This window comes from Myotis yumanensis, unplaced genomic scaffold (assembly GCF_028538775.1).
Source record: "Myotis yumanensis isolate MYYU_CA2020_CCGP unplaced genomic scaffold, mMyoYum1.0.hap1 SCAF_4, whole genome shotgun sequence".
Lineage (NCBI taxonomy): Eukaryota > Metazoa > Chordata > Mammalia > Chiroptera > Vespertilionidae > Myotis > Myotis yumanensis.
Genome location: NW_027223755.1, coordinates 58,855,091 through 58,876,204, shown reverse-complemented (window position 1 = coordinate 58,876,204; position 21,114 = coordinate 58,855,091). Strand labels below are relative to the sequence as shown.

General features: G+C 42.5%; 2 protein-coding genes across 5 annotated transcripts; one reads left to right on the top strand and one right to left on the bottom strand.

Annotated features, from left to right (window-relative positions):
* Positions 1-590: 590 nt before the first annotated feature.
* On the bottom strand, positions 591-19,189 carry MACIR (macrophage immunometabolism regulator). 4 transcript variants are annotated; one of them, XM_070412410.1, is made up of 4 exons: positions 17,904-18,121; positions 13,661-13,707; positions 12,798-12,884; positions 591-3,307 (listed from the first exon to the last, which is right to left on the bottom strand). In XM_070412410.1, exon 4 carries the CDS (start codon positions 3,282-3,284, stop codon positions 2,661-2,663), a length of 624 nt encoding a protein of 207 aa, XP_070268511.1. In that variant the 5' UTR covers positions 3,285-3,307; positions 12,798-12,884; positions 13,661-13,707; positions 17,904-18,121; the 3' UTR covers positions 591-2,660. The 4 variants fall into 4 exon arrangements, with proteins under 4 accessions (XP_070268511.1, XP_070268510.1, XP_070268512.1 ...); XM_070412409.1 differs by lacking the exons at positions 13,661-13,707; positions 17,904-18,121 and adding an exon at positions 19,032-19,188; XM_070412411.1 differs by lacking the exon at positions 13,661-13,707.
* LOC139009436 (proline-rich protein 2-like) lies at positions 17,927-19,270 on the top strand. Its single transcript, XM_070413745.1, has one exon. The coding sequence runs from the start codon at positions 17,927-17,929 to the stop codon at positions 19,268-19,270; it is 1,344 nt and encodes a 447-aa protein (XP_070269846.1).
* The last annotated feature ends 1,844 nt before the right edge of the window (positions 19,271-21,114 follow it).

Sequence of the window (21,114 nt, the reverse complement as noted above, 5' to 3'; positions counted from 1 at the left end):
AGCTACTTTATGCATCAGCTGGGCCTCTAGAACAGCGGTCACCAACCTTTCGGACCTCACGGACCACCAGTCGTCCGCGGACCACCGGTTGGTGACCGCTGTTCTAGAACATATTTTTGAAAAGAAAACTTAAAGTTCTGTGGTACTGCAATGTATTTAAGGGCAAATACTAGAAGATAACATCATCAGTCTATATATGACCAGAAGTGTGCTCTGTTTAGTATGGAATATTCAATTGAATAAAAATGGTGGGGGGAGTTCAAAAACATAACATGTTCAAAGACTAAATGATATGGGACTTTTTTCAGATAAAAGAGACCCAGCCTAACCTTTTTTCTCGCTAGGACAGCATCTACCACAGGAGCACCAGGCCATGGAGTGCAGAAAAACCAAGAAGGCATGAAGGAAGGGGCTCTGCAATCACATTTTGAAAACTGCTGACCTAGAGTTTCAAAACTTTCTAGGAAATCAAACTTAAAAGTTATGCATCTTTACTAATCAGACATAGCAAATATGCCATATCTCCAACTTTAACCCATTCATTTTTGCCAGAGTTTTACTTGTCTTTAAGGGAAAAACAAAACAAAACAAAAAGCTACATATTTTTATTTAGCTCAAGAAATTATTTAGGTGCACAGGCAGAGACAGCTCTCACAGGTACACAGAATACAATCATTGCCATGAATACATCCTTTACCTTGAAATGTGGAGGAGCACCAAAAGTAACTTTTCAAAACAAAAACAGGGCCTAAAAATAAGTGCTTAGGTGGAATTCTTGAACGGCAACCAGCCTATTGATGGTGGACCTCGTTTAAAGCATCACACAACAATGTGTGTTTACATCACCCTTTTATTTCATAGTTAGAAATAATACAGTTCCACAGGGTAAATCATCAATAAATAACGATGTCTAATCATTAAACGTAAAAATCCCAACTCTTTGGCATCTGACAGGATTCTATTTCTTGTCAAACTAATGACTGTATAGAGATGGTTAATCTTAGTGACCATTTGTCAATATGTTACAAAGGTGCAATTTACGTTAAAGTATCAACAGCTGAAAATTTCCAGCCCACCAAGAAATTTGATCAAATCAGTAAGTTATGGGCCAACTTCACCAAGCTCCTTTCATAAGGTCTGCCTCAGTGAAAGCAGAATAAATGTTGATTAAGAGTTCCTAGGGGTTTCTAATACTTATTCTGCTCTAAATAGTTTGCCATTCATTCCGGCTAAAGAAAAGTCACAACTGCACCAGGAATGGCCCATTCATTAATTAAAAGGTGTTCTTATTTTATAAGCAAGAGTGCTAACACCCAAGAAACTCACAGCCCCCAAAATAAACTTTAAAATAAGCAGTTCTATGCTGCCAGAAATGCCAATTCAGTAATAAATTGCACCTTCAAGAGTCAAAAAAGAAAAGAAATAGAAACTTTTAAAAAAGGTAAGTGACATACATTTTTTTTTTCAAAATATATTCAAGAATAGTTGAGCTGTATTTGTTACTAAAGCCAGGACAGTATTTCTTTAGCAACAAATTAAACCAGTGCAATTGACATAAATTGGTAAGTAATCCAGGTTTAACCTATTAAATCTGCAGAGCACTTTAGGCTCCTACGCTAATCCTAGAAACTGGAATTTCAATGAGTGCTTGCGCGGCAAAAACCTAAAACTGGGATGACCCGATGCCATGCTGAATGGTATCACTTCATACTTTGATTAAGCATTCGATAGTAGAAATCATGAGTTCCTCTATTAAAGTTCCATTCACTTACAGAACATTCAGATGCAAACAGTATTATGCCTATAATCCACAATTAAAAGAATCCTTTCCATTTTAAAGTTCCAGATGAATTTTAAATTAGAAAATAAGCCCAAAGGAAACTTTTTCAACTCATGAAAACTTCATATTGGAAACTTTTTGGAAAAGTTTCCCCTTCTCCCCACCTATTGTAAAATAAATACTTTGTATCCCAAATTTAATTTTATTAAGACATGTTAACACTATAAAGAAATATTTTACAGCCATAGAGATCAGTAACTTTCCATGCGGAAATAAAAAATTCATTGCTCAATAATATTGAGGCAAGTGAAGAAAGATTATGCTCTTGTGTCAATCGGAAATGTTAGTTGTTGTTTTTTTTCCAGTGCAAAACCAGTTATAAAATATTTAAACTCAATATTTAAAAATAAAAAGTGGTCCAAAATTCAGCAATGTTCAAGTTCTAAATTTCATAAAACAAATCATGACATACATTGTATAGTAAAATACAGAGATTAAAGAAGTACTTGAGTACTTAAGATATGAATTTCTAATGAATCATACCATGTCAGCAACAACCGAGCATATAGCATTCCCAATTCGAGCGTTAGAATCATAAAGCTCTTACCGTACCAAGCCTTTTTTCCTAGCTAAAAAGCTATACAAACTAATGGTCAACATTCTGTTTTCTTTGTAGTTGCGTGCTCTAGAATGATTTCTCCCCAAGTACCTGTGATTTTATTTCTGTATTCAAATTTGATCCGAACAATTTTTATGTTCCTGGAACACTTAGCAGATATAACCATCTATAATGTGGAGAGTCCTGTACAGAGTCCAACAGTGGGCTTTTTCTGGCCGAGTGTAGGCTGTCATAAACTGGTTTACACATTCCACAGGTCATTCATGTGTTATTCCTAGCAAACACACGGTCCCCTCTGAGGGTTAGGTGCTGAAGCTGGTACTGTAGCACTTCTGTGTCAGCTGGCTCCTTGATGCTCATTTTATCTAGATTGAGGTAGTCCAGAGATTTGGAGTGAGCCCTCTTACCTTTAAGAAGACAAAGAGGCAGGGGCCCATGGAGGGCCTTATAAGGTTCATACGGTAAAGATTTAGTGCACTTGTCTCCTGAGCTGGGCATCCGCCTTCGCCTCCTGCCATTGACAGCTGGAATCTCATACGGTTGGTAGTACCTACTTCTGGTTTTATATAAACGAGAGGAACGTGCAAGTCCTGCATCCAGCTGCTTGGAGCGCAAGGAAGGCACAGCTTCTCCCTTACTCTCTTCACCTCCTGTGCACTTCTGGGCTAACTTCAGGAGTTCCTCGCCAGTAGTGAAGCCAACCAAATAGTTCGAGTCCATGTGGAGGATCTGGTAGCCTGAGACCGTCCGGCGCATCGGCGAGCACGGTGTGCTGGAGCAGCGGGGCTTCTCGGCCTCTGCCTTCCCTGGGGAGCTCACCTCAGCCACGGGCAAGGGCAGGGTGCTCAGGGTACTTCTGGCCTCTCCGTTAACATCTACTTCCATTTTAGGCACCAGTCTGCACACTCCTAAAAGTAGACAGACAGATTAGAAGAGTGTAACGCGTAGAACCTTGGTCCAAGCTGGGTCATTTTAGAAGGCTGAAGGAGCATGAAGTAACTCTGGCCTGGAAAACAGCCAATGTACATTGGACAGATTTTTATCTGTCTACTACACGTTCCAGAGCAGGCATGAAATGACTACTACTTCTCGGCCTCTAAGAACTCAAGGCAGGTTAAATTAAAGTTGAAAGTAAGGAGAAGCCTACAGATAACAATACTTCTCTAAAACCAGTGCTCCATTCAATCATGCCAAGTTTACTACTTGAAGCTATATTAAGCAAATCAAATACAGATCTCAACATTAAGCAAATAAGAATAATCATACACAGTTTCACAAGAATCTACAAACTCTTTCCAATATGAAAATTAAAATCTTTTCATTTTCCACCATATGATTAAAAATACGAGCTCAGCTCTTCAACCTGCAATTCTTTTCAACTGTGTTTACGGGGCATATAATGAAAACGATAAAAGCTAACCCATTTCTGCAAAGATTCAATGTAGGCCTAAAAAGCTTTTCTTATGGTAAGGCGAAGTCTCAGTGGAAGGTTCCCCCAAACCTTGTAAATGTTCCTCCTTCCATGTTCCCAATGAATTACGCAAAATTAACCATTTTGTACTTTAAAAGTTAATCCTAAATACAATAAATCATTTTTAATATGAAACATATATAAAATATCAGATGTTATTTTATTTGAACATTTAATCATAAAACATACCATCTAGGACACTACACTTTTGAACCATTTAGTAAATGGCAGAAGAATTCATAATGAATGAAGAATACTAATATTATTCATCACAATAATCTCATTACATTGTTTGGAAATCTCATTGACAAGAAGTACCACAAATAATGGCCAGATTCTAGAAAATCACAGATAAATCAAATTTTGCAAAATAAAATACTAAGGGAAGCTGAATGATGTAGATAACACAGTTTTAAGTATGTCAGATTGCTTACTATAATCATGTCATGTAGTAATTGATTTTAAGATTAAATATTTATTGAAAAAGGTTATTATCTACACTAATAAAAGAGAAACATTGTAATTAGCGTACGACCGCTACCCTTCCCATTGCCTAATCAGCATATCCTTATGCAAATTAACTGTCAGCCAAGATGGCAGCCGGCAGCCAGGCAGCTGGAAGCGAACATGAGGCTTGCTTGCTCCAGTGACTGCAGACTCCAACGTTCTCCGCCTGACTTGCCGGCCTCTGAGCTTGCAGTTTGAAACATTGTTACAAATATAGAAGCTAAACAAAACCCCAGAAACCAGCTTTCAGCCGGCCAGGATCTCAGAGCTGGAGTTATACATTGTTTCGATTATAGAACGCAAACAAACCAGATACCTGCTTTCAGCAGCAGAAGCCTCAGAGCTAGAGCCAGAGCTAAAGCTGGCCCAGAATAAAAAAAGAAAAAAAAGAAAAAAAGGAGCAGTTGGGAGCTTCAGTCAACTGCCAGCCTGAAAGCAGCCCTCAGCTCCTCACCCAGACTGGCCAGGCACCCCAGTGGGGACCCCCACCCTGAAGGGTGTGTGACCAGCTGCAAACAGCCATCATCACCTCATCCAGGCTGGCCAGGCACCCCAGTGGGGACCCCCACCCTGATCCAGGACACTCTTCAGGGCAAACCAGCCGGCCCCCAGGCCTCTATCCTATATAGTAAAAGGGTAATATGCCTCCCAGCACCGGGATCAGCGGAGCCGCGAGGCCTCCTGGCACTGGATCAGCGTGACAGGGTGCGGCGCCCCAACCTCCCCCACCCCCCCGGCCCTGCTCTGTGTGTGACAGGGTAGAGCCATAACCTCCCCATCGGCCCTGCCCTGAGTATGAGAGTGGTGGCGCCCCAACCCCCTAATCGGCCCTGCTCTGTGTGTGATGGGGTAGAGCCATAACCTCCCCATCGGCCCTGCCCTGAGTGTGACAGTGGCGGTGCCCCAACCCCCTGATCAGCCCTGCTCTGTGGGTGATAGAGAGCGGTGCCCCAACCCCCTGATCCGCCCTGCTGTGTGTGACAGGGGGCGGTGCCCTAACTCCCCTATCGGCCCTACTCTATGAGTGACAGGGGGGAGCTCCTCAACCCCCTGATCGGCCCTGCTCTGTGCATGACAGGGGGGAGCTCCCCAACCCCCTGATTGGCCCTGCTCTGTGCGTGACAGGGTACAGAGCCCCAACCCCCCTGATGGGCCCTGCTCTGTGCGTGACAGGGGGCAGTGCCCCAACCCCCTGATGGGCCCTGCAGGGTACGGAGCTCTAACCCCCCTGATGGGCCCTGCTCTGTGCGTGACGGGGCAGCACCCCAACCCCCTGATTGGCCCTGCTCTGTGCGTCACAGGGGGTGGCGCCGCAACCTCCCCATTGACCCTGCCTTGAGTGTGATAGGGGGCGGTGCCCCAACCCCCCAATCAGCCCTACCCTGAGCGTGACTGAGGGTAGTATTGCAACCTCCCAATCCGCCCTGCTCTGTGCATGACAGGGGGCGGCGCCCCAACTCCCCAATTGGCCCTGCTCTGAGCCTGACCAGGGGCTGCACCTAGGGATTGGGCCTGCCCTCTGCCACCCAGGAGCAGGCCTAAGCCAGCAGGTCGTTATCTCCCGAGGGGTCCCAGACTGTGAGAGGGCACAGGCCGGGCTGAGGGACCCCCCCTTACCCCCGAGTGCACGAATATTTGTGCACCGGGCCTCTAGTATTAAATAATTCTTATGAATCCTTTTGTAAAACAAAACCTTTTCCTAATTGATGCATTTCCTAAAATTTGGGTATCTGTTTAAAAGCCAAGCAATTAGAGCCCGGCCTATGTGGCTCTGAGGCTGAGCATGGACCTATGAACCAGGAGGTCACGCACAGTTCAATGTCCACTCAGGGCACATGCCCGTGTTACAGGCTCAATCCACAGTTGGGGGTGTGAAAGAGGCAGCCCATCGAATGATTCTCTCTCATCACTGATGTTTCTATCCCACTCTTCCTCTCCCTTCCTGTCTCTGAAATCAATTAAAACATATATTTATATAGTTTTCAAATCCTTACCTGAGGATATTTTTCCATTGATTTTTAGAAAGAGTGGGAGAGAGAGGAAAAGACAGAGAGAAACATCAATGTGAGAGAAACACATCGATTGGTTGCCTCCTGCACGAGTCCCTATCAGGGCCCGGGGCGGGGAGGAGCCTGCAACCCAGGTATGTGCCCTTGACCGGAATCAAACCCAGGAAGGACCCTTCCGTCCACAGGCCGATGTTCTATCCACTGAGCCAAACCAGCCAGGGCCAATTAAAACATTTTTTTTTAATCCAAGCAATTAGAAACCTAAAGAAAGTCACAACCTTATTCCTTCATTTGCATGCTGCACTTCCTTCATTAGAAAATAAATAAACCAAGACTATGAAGTTACCAGATGCCATCCTGCCTTTACGACAGTCCACATCTATATGTCAACTGAAAATTAAGTTTAATTCCTGAGTTAAAACAAATGCTAAAGGGATCAATATAGTTTTACTTACATTGTACTCTAAATCTTAAGTATTTACAATTTTAATTTAACCAAACACCTTAGCCTCTCAACCCTTTTAGATTTAAAGTAATTGGCTTTTTCTATTTTATTACTGTAAAGACAAATTTGTATTTGATTGTGTAATTTATTTCTCTATGGAGAGGATGGAAGTAGGTGACTACCGGCTACTTTGATCTGCATACCAAAACCTAAAGATTTCTCATCTCATAAACTTCAGAGGGCCGTCTGAAGCTTCATCCAATTTTATGCTGAAGAAACAAATGTTTACTCTAAGCCAAACGACAAACTAACCCTCCCTTTCTTGCGAATTCTGTTATCCAGATAAGAGCACAAGGGAACAGCTTATCGGAAGGCCTCCAATCTGTGTAACCTGACAGGCAGAAGTGATTCTGATACTTTATTCTGAAAAGACAAGCAGAGGAGGGTCAGTGAGGCCCAAACAACCAGGGCTGTGGAGGCAAGGGAGCAAACACACAGACTGAGCGCCCTCCCGAGTAGTTACCCGGGTGGTGACACTCAAGCATCAGTCGAGTTAAGTGGCATTGGCCCAGGTCTCTTCCAAATCTGGCAGTCTATGACAGTCCAAGGATTTCCACCAGCCACCTTACAGAATTTGCACTTGGTATATTATGAACTTCCTAAAATCCATGTTTCACATCCCACTCATTCTGAATTGGGTAATAATTCAAACAGAGGCTAGGCTGAAAGTCACTCTTTTTTTTTCCCTATGAGGGAGAAAAATTGCTAAGCAAGTTAATGGTGTACAAAGTCACAGGAAAGAAGAGTGGACAATAGGATCATCAAAAATGTGTTCCCGCATGAAGTCAATCCTGCTGCATCAAGGCAGACCATCAGGAATTCCTAGAATCTCTCAGCGTTAAGGATAAATGACGGTAGGATACAAAGGTTTGAGAATAAAAGGCAAAAGTTACATAGCAGCTAGAAAATAAGTACCTAGAAAATTAGAAAAGTGGAGTGAGGCAATGTGTGGCATGAACTAGATATCACTGTTAGATGAGAACTATCACTGGTTAAGTTTCCAGCAGCCAAAAACACCATAAATAACATTACCTGGTGTGGGTAAAATAACCAACAGGATCTTCACGCATCCACCTGACAGACAATGATTTAACCTACATTCTCAATTAGATGTGGTTTAAGAACTCTGGAAATTTCAACAGAGCGGTCTGGTATAAGAAACCAACATACTAGAATGACATGAACAACATACTCCAGGTAGAAAACATGATTTAACAAAAAAGTTAAAAGAAATAAGCACTGCCAATACCCTCTTCACAAATAAGTAACTAAGGTCAATACCCAATGTAAAATTTCTGAACCAGAGTCTTGCTGCACTGGAACACGAAAATGCTCGTTCTAAATCTTTACATATATAGCTGTAATATACAGTGAACATCTCTAAGTGAATAATTCTAAGGGTTGAAAATTTGTTTGCATTTTTTAGCTATAAAGCATCAATACTTCTCTCCAAACTATAGCAGGGTCTCAAAACTAACAGATCTTTAAGTGTTTCCATTGGTCTCTATAGGGTAGTCATATGTACAAGAACATCTCCAGCTCCAGATATTGAAGTAGGAATGAGAAGGGTACAACCAGAACTTCTACAAATTGCTTAGATTTTTTTTTTTAAGATCCTTTCCACTTACATATTGCCTTTCTAAAGAACATCCATTATGTGGAGCCTTGGGTTTCAGACAAGGGAACAATGACTGGAGAATATTTCATTTTGAGCTGGGTGGAATGCTAACTTCTTCAATGTGACTGAAAAGAAAAACTTTCTATGCGGTTAAATTCCTGATAATTTCCTGACTGGATTTAAATATTGGGGCAAGAACCTGACAGTAGTTACAGAATCAACTTTCTCAGGTTATCTTTCAAATGGGCCTAAGTACTGTCCTACCTGAAATAGAGGAAGTCTAGGTATTTTCTAATTCTGGAAATCTACATAAAAAGGGTGATGCTAAAGGTAGTAAAGACCTAATGGTCTCAAAGTCAGCATATCTTGATATATGGATGTTCAATATTTTAGACTGCAAAATTTCTTATTAAAAGTCATCCATCGGGAATGAATGACTACAACTGGAGATGGCCTTTGTTTTAGCAACAAATTCTTCATATTTTACCATGAAAAATATGCTTGTAAGTTTTTAACAAACTTATTCACCACTAAGCATTTTGTTTCATATTCTAAAATAACCTTGTATCAAAAAAAGCATGCTTGCAAGATAAATGATTACAAAGCACTCTGGTATACAATGCAGATATGTGCAACAGGCACCCCCACCCCCAACCCCCACTGCAGCAATAAGAATAAATGTGAACTGAGAAATCGGGTCCAATGCTAACTCAGGTCCAATGCTAACTTCTGCAATGCAGAACACTAAAAGTCAGAAACCAGCAATACCCTATTGCTTCCATTACTGCCTTTCATGTATAGTTAAAAGCAAAAATAAAGACTGGCAACAGGAAACAGAAAAAGTGTTGTTATAATAACAGAAGCAGCAAGATTGTAGTAGATAGAAGAGTCTAAAACAGAAAAAGCAACAAAAGTCAACTTGTAGTTGAACAATGCTTTTAAAACTCAGTTTCTTAAACAAGTACCAGGAACAAACGTAATTCTTCAAATGACACCTAAGGTTCTTCAATATCATATTCTCTCACAGTCCAATCAGTAGCAATGATACTGAAGTACATTTATAACACATATGAAAGACCTGGCCATGTTCACAGGTACCACTATATTTCCTTGAAATATACGAGGATTCAAACTAGACAACATGAGACAAGTAACACTTTAACATTTACCAAGAAAAATGTACACAGTGCACATTTTAAAAACAATGGGTGCGGCACACCACTGGGAATTTTGGCTGAAACTAAAGCAAATATCCAAACCTCAGTACACATGCAGGGGAACCTGATGCACCAAGATGAGCACATTTAAAGCACCGTGACCTGTATGGCAACCGATCAGCTCCGAACAACTCCTATACATTTGGCAAAAGGAGCAACATTTTTAAAATATAACCTAGATGCCTTAGTCCTTAGACCATCTCTGAAAATAGCTGATAAGTTTCACAACTGTTATACAAAGAAGTACTGAATTTTTTTTTTAAATCAGGCTTATCAAAAAAAAAGTCACCCTCAGTAACAACAACAAAAAAAACTGCTCCATATGCTTGAACTGTTTTTAGAAACCTACAGCAATATCGCTTATGAGGAAACAGATATAACATAACTGTCTAAAATATACTGAACGAAAATGGCATCATGTGAACAGAATTCTGTTCAAGAGGTACCTGAAACAAACCGTTCAGAATAGAGCCAATGCTTGGGAAATGGAGTCTCTTAAGCATGGCTATTATGAGGTTAATAATATCAAGAACCATCACATTGTAGTGCAGAATCATCTTGGAGTTCACCTACCTGGAACCTCCGATTACAGAGCAGACAGCCCTGAAGGCACAAGGCAGGGATTTGCCCAGAGCCAGGCAGGCAGTCCCAGGGCTGCTGGCTCCAAGGCCAGTGCTCCTGAGTTCATCCTGCTGCTGTGCTTCTAACCACCATGTGGTTCCAACCCTGCCTACACTGACATCATCTAAGGAGCTGCAAAAAAACACTGAGGTCTGTGCTCTACCCGGATCGTGACTTAATTCGCCTGGTCTCTGAGTTGTAAAAGATCGCCAGGTGATTATAAGAAACCTTCATGTCTGGGACCTTGTCAGACAGAAGAATTTCACCCCTATGAGTTCCAGCCCCATCTTTTTTTTTTTTTTTTTTTTAAACCAATAGTATTAGTCATATCAGTGACCATCACATTAGGGACCAATTGCTAACACCTATTCCTAAGGCCTTCAAGTTTACTGTTCCTAATCCACTGTGGGCTTTAAATAAATCTGCTAACCAAACTTGTTAAAACTGGATATAAAATAAAAATAAACCTGTGCTGAATGAGAATCAGGTCCCTCATCTGCATACACTTTGGTGCAGTTATTTTAGCTTCTCAGAAGCCTCAGTAGGGTACAGCCACTTTGGAAAACAGTTTGACAGTTCCTTACAAATTTAAATAAATGATTACTAAACAACCCACGTACCCTACTTGTAGATATTAACCTAGGACACGTGAAACTATATGTTCACACAAATAACTGAATGTGACTGTTTACAACAGCTTCATTCATAATCATCAAACGTGGAAACAAAGCAAACGTCCACCAACAAGAAAATGGATAAACTGTGCTCCGTCCATACAATAAAATACCACTCGGCGATGGAAAGGAGCAAACTAGGTTTACAGTCAGTGAAAGGAGCAGACAGAAAATGCTACATGCTGTGTGATTCCACTTACATGACATCCTGGAACATGCAAAACTATTGGACAGAAATCAATCAATGGCTGCCTAGGGATGGGGGTGGGGGAAGGGGATGAACGAAGTGGTAAAGGGAATTTTGGAGGGTGGTGACAGTATTTTCTATATTGACTAAAGTGGTCAATACACAATTGATTATATCTGTCAAAACTCATCAAACTCTATACCTTAACAGGGTGAATTTTGCTGTGTATAAATTATATTTTAATAAGTCTGACTTTAAAAATAAGCTGTGACATATTTCCAAGTTTTTTGATGATCCTCTGAATTTTCTATTCCTGTAGCTACAAGAGTGTGTGAGTATGTGTGTGTGTGTATCTACATCTTTCCAGATACATATGTACACATATGTACACATAGTTATAAATGTAGTTATATATGTAAACAGAAGGACATTCTAGCCGAGCTGCAAAAGGGGAAATGAACCAACTTGAGAAGTAGTGAGTGACCTGTCACTTAAGGTATTCAAACATAGAGGGGGCAACCATTAAGATACCTTCTGATTCTGAGAATATACAATTTGAAGAATTTTAAAAATCGGAGGATCAAATTCTGTGCTTTATTTCAGCTTTATGAGCCAGTGACCCAGCCACATTCTTATTTAACATCCTCTAAAAGTACTTTGTACTTCTGATGTTCAAACTTCCTGCTCTTTTCTTCAAAACAAAACATTAGTAATGTTTCCATTTTTTCAATGTTTTAAAATGCATTTTCATAGATTTGTTAAGCTATATCTACTTAACAAACAAACTGTTTGTGTTTCCCCACTGTCCCTTTGACTCATTCTGGGGCTGACTGATCAATTGGAAATCATTTATCATGAAACTTCCCTTTTCAAAGATTATAACCACTCTAAGCAGTTTGAAAAAAGGACTTATAGAGATATTGGCCTAGTAGGATGTCACACCAAAGCATGAACTCACACTAGTCTAGTCTATAAAATGCTAAAGAGTTACAGAGTCAGTATTAATTTTCTCCCCCTTCAAAGACTTGGAGCCACATGAACAACTGTGTCAGCACAGATACACAGACTGAAAAAAGACAACCAAAGGAAAACAACAGCATTGCGTATTTTTAAGTTTAAATTCATGGTGTGATCAAAGGAATGTCAAACTTGCAGTGAACTGCTATCCAACGAAGTAAAAATGATGTTCTTTCAGTCACCTGCTTGCCATTCTTTATGTACAATAATATACACTAGAACTTTTCGCCAGTCTCTGGAGACTATCGTTTTTACCAAAATTTCCTTGAAATTAGAGCAACTACCTCTTAACTACTATATTATGAAATATTCCATAAGACCTCATTTATCTTACAGGAATTAAAAAAGGAAATTTTCAAATATGTTAGCATTTTGCAACAATAATTTCAGTTCTCAATTAAAATTTAACTAATTAAATAAAAATCTAATAATTAAAATTTTCATAATTATAATATACATATTTGCAGTAATATACTGAGATTTCACATTTATCAGTTCATGTAATTCTTAAAACACATTATGATATGTTTATACAACTGGTTAACAAACAGAAAAGGCAAAATACAACTCACCAGACTAAATCCCAGAAGATGTCACTGTACAATTTCCAATGAGTCCCAAGGGAACACAGGCATAATTTTTCTGCTCTATTCGAGATACTAAACATGAGATACAAAAATAAACCTTTAATATAACAAGTAACAAAACTTGTAAAGCAATTATGCCAATTCTAACAGCAAAACTGGCAAGAAGTACTAATACCAGGTACAGGTTACATAGGATACAATAGCAATTAATTTAATTAAAATAATTTTTAATTTTTTCAGCTAAATTAAACCTCAAACGTTTTATCAAGTTTGTTCCTCTGTCTTCTGTTGCTTAAGCTCTACCTGGAGACCACAAATAGCTACCTGGGCTAAATCTCAGGGATTTAAATGTTGGTTCCACCACCCACGTCCCATTTATTTACAAGTTCAACACACGCACAGTAGCCTATGAAAGAAATAACCCCGAGGTTGGGTTCAAATGAACAGGTCCTACCTAGCCCTAGCCTAACTAAGAAGTCTACCTCACGACCTTGCTTAGCAATGTTTGAATGGAGGACAACAGCATCCTCCCTCCCTCACACTGTAGTTATGTGGATCAAGTGAGATGAGATAGATGAGTGAATGTGCTCTGCATGCTGCAAAGCCTTTTACGATGCGTGATGTTATTATGCAATTAATTTTTGTTATCTACTCATTTTAGCCATAAAATAGCAACAATAAAATCCTTTGTAAGACTGCTCTGACGCAAATTATTGGAAGGCTCTTGGAAAACATTAAAAACCAACAAACAGAAAAACCCCCACAGAGAACAACTTGAAAAAACACTCCTCTACAGTTATCACATTGCTTAAGGTTTCTAGCATCTCCTCGGTGCCTTTCCCTCTTACCTGGGGAGGTAAAGGTGTAAGAGAAAACTTCCCAAAGTCTTTTCCACCTGTAAAGGTTTCTGGGTTGTTGGGTTTTCTACTGCTGTGTTTAACCTCGGGGGCGGGGCAGAGGGGGGGGGGGGGACACATTTTACCTACATAGGTGCACAGAGCCTGAAGTGGCAACAGTCCAACAGAATACAAACAGCAAGGGAAAGGGCAAGGAGTTTGTCACTGTATTACTTCCCTTACCAGCCCAGAAGAGTTTTATTCAAAGGAAATGCACAATCACTGAATTAAAGGTATTTGCTTCTACGGATTGAGAAACTGGAGGAAGTTAATGCATCACGAACTGTCATTTCAAGAAACTAACACGTTTCAGCCTTTGGAACTTTAGATTTAGGTAACACACTCCCTTTCATTTCTTTTGCCGCAAACTATTCTCAAATTGGGTAACCAAGAAACCTAGACAATTGCGACTTGGTTCTACTCCACCACCGCAGCCCCTGGTTTTAACATAAAGTGAACTGTACTGTAACCACAATGGTTACCTAATAAGACATTTTATTGAAAATAACCACCCCCAAAAGAATTTCCCCAATACTAATATTATAAAGTTCAAGTTATTTCTTATTTAAGTAAATACACTCTTAATGGGGAAGGGAAATAAAAAGAAACGAATATCTTGAGCAACTTCTATGTCAGGTGCTATACTCAATTCAATGTTAACAAATGCTCCCTGAGGAAAACAGTATCCCCACTGTAAAGTATTTGAAGTAATACTATCTGCGGGTCAAAGCAGGAATCTGAACCCCAAACCGTCTGACTCCAAAGCCCACTGACACTGCTTTAGATATGAAACGTCATTGCAGATTTGAAAGAGGGGAAGCCTTAAAGTCATTATCTAACTCTTGCACTGGAGCTGATGTGGAAGTTTCGGAAATGTTTTTCATAGTAAACAAAGTGTAGTAACTGATTATCCCTATGATGCCGGTGCCAAGCCAAAAATAGAACATAAACACAGCGTCCAGGGGAGCCACAGAGGGCAAAGCCAAGGTGTGCAGGAGCTCCTTTCCAGTTCTCGGATTTTACTCATTCCTGACTCTGTTTACTGTTTTGTCTGTTAACGGCCTGCTAACCGTGCACAGGTGCTAAGAAGACAATGATGAAGATGGTGAAAACAAGAACAAAAATTAAAAGAGCAAGGCCAGAAACTAATAAAAGAATATTCCTTCTTTAAGAGATTGCCTATAAAGGATTCCAGTAAAACATTTTAGTAACCCATCTCCCATTAAGAAACAAAACATTGTAATATTTAAGTTATCCCAAAATACTTTTGAAATAACTTTTTCAGAATACTTTAAAAATCTCTAACACTTGCAATTGATTCTGGCCAATGTTTTGAACACGAAAGCTTGGCAAGATATCAACAGATCTCCTCTCAAAAACAATCAACAAGAAGGAAACAAATTCACGTGAAATTCTTACAAGATGGACTAAATGCTGCATAGAAAAACAAATTCAAATAAACACAGCACAGACTAGAGTATATAATGCTTTCATCTATAAGCAGCTGAAACAAATAGAAAGCCCTGTGACATTAACCTGTAAGCAATGAAAATAAGAAAAATTTAGTATGGTCAAGAGTTGTCCACAGGCCTCTGGGTAGGAAAACCATGAGTGACTAAGCAAAAGACACCAAGCATTTGACTGGAAATGAGGCTTCTACAAATAGAAAAGTGTGCAAACATCAACTAGCAAGTGTGTCAAATTTCTCAGGCAAGATGATAGATATCATCAGAGGTAAATAAAGAAGAATGCCCTTCAAAAGTAGAATGGCCACATGTCTCAGGTCACAGCCACCAGTGCCCTGGCATAATTATTTACAGCACTCTGTTCATGTCTCAAAAGTGTCCCAGTTGGGCAAGTATATTGTTACCTCACTCAAAAGTAATATATGACAACGGAAAGGCAAAGACTGTAGGGAGGGAGGAAGGACCCCCTGCTTCCCATACAGTATCTGTCTGGGTGTATCCACTCAGCCATTGAGTTATTCATTTTCTCATTCAGTCATTCAACAATATTTCAACTCTTACTATGCCCGCGCACTGTACACACTCTGGGGCAAATACAAAAAGCGAAGCCTGAGACCAGGCCAGAGGGAAAGACAGACAGATGTGGAAATACATAAATATAACAGATATAACAGTAAATCTGAATGGCATTGAGAACCAGAGAAGAGAGTGATTTCCCCCCAAATATAGAGAGCGCCACTTGGAAATGTTTAAGCCCACACAAAATCACCACATACAAAAAAGCCATAAAAGTCAGACTTCAGCATAGATCCACTAACTAAATAGCAATAAGAAAAAAATTTAACAAAATCTGTCACTTCCAAATCATAAGGTTATAAATATGAAGGCTAGCACATAGTCCTTGTGATTTTTGGTAAATAAATTCCACTAATCATTAAAGATTATGTTGTGAAAAACGAGATAAATTTTAGGCAAAGAAAACTGATAGAGTAGAAGTTATGTGTTCTAATTCTAGTTCTCAAAACACAAAGACAAAAATTGAAACAGGTAGTACTTCTCAGGTTGTCTGAGGAAAGACCAATAACGAAAAACCACTTAGAAAAAAATTTTTTAAGTTCTGTTGAGATTAATGAAAATACTTTGCAACCACCAGTCTCAAAGATCACTCTAAAAACGCTAGAAGAGAGGATCAAAACATCTCTCCAAAAACAGAACACTGAGCAGAAATAAAATGATTTAACAACACGCACAAAAATGCTTAGCTGTGCATACAGGCTCATTGTACAGTTTACTTTAAAATAATCTTTTTAATTTGCAACTCATAAAAATAAAATCATCGATAATTTTTAAGGAGCGTTAAGTAGGGTGTGACTTTTCTGAAACAATCCTTGAGCTTACAAACAAATTATTAACCTCACCAACGTTGTAAGACAACCCATAATGGGTTCTGTAAGACAAAAATGTGTTTCTCCATTATCAGTTCTTTTAATAGCAACCCCCTTAAAGTACAGCACTCATTTTCTATTTCTGCTAGAAATTAAAGCTAGATTATCAATGCCTTATCATTAGATGAAATCATCCTTCCACCTATTTTAGGAAAAAAATTCAGTTTCACTACAAATATGAGAGAGGGTAACTAGAACTACAGGGCTGCATATGCAGCCTTTATTTATTTTTTTAAATATATATTTTATTGATTTTTTTACAGAGAGGATGGGAGAGAGATAGTTAGAAACATCGATGAGAGAGAAATATCGATCAGCCGCCTCCTGCACACCTCCCACTGGGGGGGGGGGGGGGGGGGCGGGGATGTGCCCTTGACCGGAATGGAACCTGGGACCCTTCAGTCCGCAGGCCGATGCTCTATCCACTGAGCCAAACCGGTTACGGCCATGCAGTCTTTACATGAAACTTGCCTCTGGAAGCATAACCTAAACGGGACAGGTATACACAGTGGAACTGACAAAACTTCCTAATGAAAGCTTAAAACTAGGAACATATTTTGATAGACTAGTGACAAAATCAGAGTTCTCTCTGGAAAAGAGTTGATCTCCACCCTACCCAGGATAAAAATCCTGTATATACAAGTTTGGTTACTCCCACCACACTACATCCTTAAGGGTTAATGTGTACAGTACCTCTCCAAAGTACACGAAATTACATAGAGACAGTAAACAAATCCACTGACTCTATGTAAGAGCAAATCAAGAGGTCTCTGGACTGATTAATCCTTATATTTCATTTTGGTCATTTTTTTAAAGTTTATAATGCATACACAGGTACATAATAAAACACTGAGAAATCTGTGAAACATCCATTGAACATAATTGTGTAAGCATAAATCATGGTCTTGAATTAAAGGACCAAAAGCTTCTGCAGTAATAACCAGTACTGTGTTTAAAAATACCTGGGGAAATGAACTTTGGGAAAGGGTCATTTCTATCTCTCTACTGTCTAGCCTGCTCTACAGGGTTAAAATCAAACCAACTAACCATTCTAAATTGTAGGGTGGCTCATCTGAGAAAAAGAATGTAAAATGAAGAGTCTAGTAACGTCAGAAATGTTGTGCAAGAATTGCTCTTTCGGCTAGGAGTAGCAAGCACACTAGAAAATGCTTCTGCTTTCGTTCTTCCAATTCCTCAGATTAAAAAGTTCCCAGCCCGTTTTAACCTGTGCGCCACAGCCACCCACATTCACACTCACATCTTGGCTCGACGCAAATTACTAACCCACTGGGTGCAGGCTGGCGCGGATGAAGCAGCAGGGAGACCCTAAAGCTGCGGAACAACTGCAAGGGGAAGGGACGGGGCCGTCATTCCCTTCGTGTTCCCATCTCCTTTCTGGCAGAGATTCGCAGATTCCACCACTAGAGTTTGGCAGCCTCACAATGGGGCCGCCTGCTCAAGGGCTGACTGCCGCCGGCCTGGAAACCCCTTTCCCCGGCTTCCCACCCGCCCCAAAGTCGACCCGCGACAGGTGGGGCGAAGGCGGCGATGCCCAACGACATCTGCCGCTTTCGCTTCAAGCCAGCACTCCGCGCCGGTCCACAAGCGCGCCCCCGGACAAGGCCGGCCGGCCCGCACCCGCAGCACCCGAGGCACCCGCAGCCCCGCCGCACCCGCAGCCCCGCAGCCGTCACGGGCTTCAGGCTCGCGGCAGCCTCGCCCCCAGCCCCCGGTCCCCTCCGGATGTCTGCGCGGGCGAGGAGGGCGGCGAGATAAGGCCGCCAGGGCTCGCCCAGAGGCACTATCTGGCCCGGGCAGTCGCACCGGCGTGCGGCCGGGCACGCGGCCACCGCGCAGCAGGCCTGGGAAAGAGCTCCTCCTCAATGGGGCCCCCAGGCCCGCCGCCCCCGGAGCGGCCACAGCAGCGGCGCCGCACCCGGGAGAGGCGCTGCCCGGAGCTCCCCGAGCGCCCGCAGCTCCCGGCGAGCGCACGCCGCGCGCACACGGGCGCACGCCCCCGCACACTCACTCACACGCGCTGCACACTCACGGCGTCCCGGCCCCACCCCTGTGCCAAGGAACCGCGGGCTCCCCGCACCGGGCAAGGGCCCCACCCAGTTCACGATACCCCAGCCCCAGCTCGGGCGTCCAGGGACCTGCTCGCCGAGGCCGGGGGTCCCGGAGGCCGCCCATCCCGGAGGCCCGCCCGCCCGCCCGGGGTTCCCCGGCACCGCGAGGTCTCCGTGCGCCCGGCCCCGACACCAGGCAGGGAGGAAGGGGCGGCGCCGCGACTGGGGCTGGCACGGGGAGTCGGGGACGGGGGCACCCCCATCACCACCACCACCCACCCGTCACCACCTTTTCTGCAGCACAAAAGGTTGCAGACGGAACCGCCGTCCCCGTGCAACCTACCGGGGGCTCGCAGCTTCTCCACCTCCGCCGCGCCTGGGGCCGCGGAGCCGGAGACCGGGGCGGGAAAGGCTCCGGGCTGCGGCGCGGAGATCCGGGCAGAGGCCGCCTGCCGAGCCAGCGGGGTACCCTCTCGGCTCCCACCGCCCTCAGCGCCAGCAACCGCCCGGCGCAGGCCCCGCCCCCGCCTCCGCCCGCCTTCCCGCCCTCCCCCGGCTGCAGAGGCGCAGCCCGTCAGCTGAGCCCGCCTCCCGCGCCCGCCGCACACCCGGAGGAGGGCGGACCCGCAGGAGAAAGGCGCTAAAGAGGCCGATGAAGTGGCGGGCGGGCGGAGTTGTGGCTGCGGAGGGGAAGGAGTTGGAGGAGGAGTCGTCACACCCCCTCGCCAGCCCATCCGTACCCGGCACGCCCACTGAGGAGCGTGAAGAGCACCAACTCACGGACCTGGTGACACTCGGGTTTCCCCAGTTGCGTGGTGTGGTGCTGTTTGTCATTTATGAGTGGTTCTCAACCTTCCTAATGCCGCGACCCTTTCATACAGTTCCTCATGCTGTGGTGACCCCCAACCATAAGATTCTTTTCATTGCTACTTCATAACTGTAATTTTGCTACTGTGATGAATCGTAATGTAATTATATATGTGTTTTCCGATGGTCTTAGGCGACCCCTGTGAAAGGGTCGTTCTACCCCCAAAGGGGTCGCGACCCACAGGTTGAGAACCGCTGGCTTAGAGGATTCTGCGCTGAGCAGAAGTAGACAAGACTAGAATCCCATGAAATTACAAATTATAAGATCAATCTTAGAAAAGTGCTAAATATCTAGAGAAGGGAGGGTGGGGTAAAATTCAAATGGATACTGATCGGATTAGCTATTTATGAATCTTCAGACTTGATCTTTCCCATTCTTGTAAGAAATTCTTTATCAAGATTTTCTCTTCTCAATTCTTGTACATCTCTGCCAAAACAGTTAATAAACTCAGCGATAGGAATATTTACTGATGTTTATTTAGCTCTCACTATGTGCCAGGCCTTTTTAATGTATTTTCAAATTTACAGCCTTCGCCGAAACCGGTTTGGCTCAGTGGATAGAGCGTCGGCTTGCGGACTGAAAGGTCCCAGGTTCGATTCCGGTCAAGGGCATGTACCTGGGTTGTGGGCACATCCCCACTAGGAGATGTGCAGGAGGCAGCTGATCGATGTTCCTCTCTCATCGATGTTTCTAACTCTCTGTCTCTCTCCCTTCCTCTCTGTGGAAAATCAATAAAATACATTTTAAAAAAAAATTTACAGCTCTCAACAATTCTATATCAGTGACCAATAATGATATGTATCTTTAAAATGAAGAAAGTTGAAGTAACTTCTTCGAGGTCACACCCCTAGTTAGTGGCTGAACTGGGTTCGAACCAAGGAAATGAAACCTTAGAATTGTTAATACACGTTATTAATTTATGTTCCAATCTCTATCGAAGAGAGTTTGTTGTTCTTTCTTCTTTTTGATTGATTTCAGAGAGGAAGGGAGAGGGAGAGATAGATAGAAACATCAATGATGAGAGAGGATCATTGATCGGCTGCCTCCTACACACCCCACACTGGGGATGGAGCTGGCAAACCCAAGCATGTGACCTTGCCCGGAATCGAACCCGGGACCCTTCAATCCTCAGGCTGACACTCTATCCACTGACCCAAACCAGCCAGGGCTCTTCTTTTTTTTTTTTAACAAAATATTTTATCTATTTTATTATTATTATTATTATTATTATTATTATTGATTTCAGAGAGGAAGGGAGAGGGAGAGATAGATAGAAACATCAATGATGATAGAGAATCATTGATTGGCTGCCTCCTGCATGCCCCCTACTGGGGAGGATTGAGCCCGCAACCCGGGCATGTGCCCTTGGCAGGAATCGAACCCGGGACCCTTCAGTCCACAGGCCAACACTCTATCCACTGAGCCAAACCGGCTAGGGCCAAAATATTTTATCTAAACATGGAAGGCATAAACTTGGTGTAAAGTAATACAAATTTAGACAAATCTTGATTCAAACTTATAAAATCTTTATATGCCTCTGATAATTTAAGGAAAATAA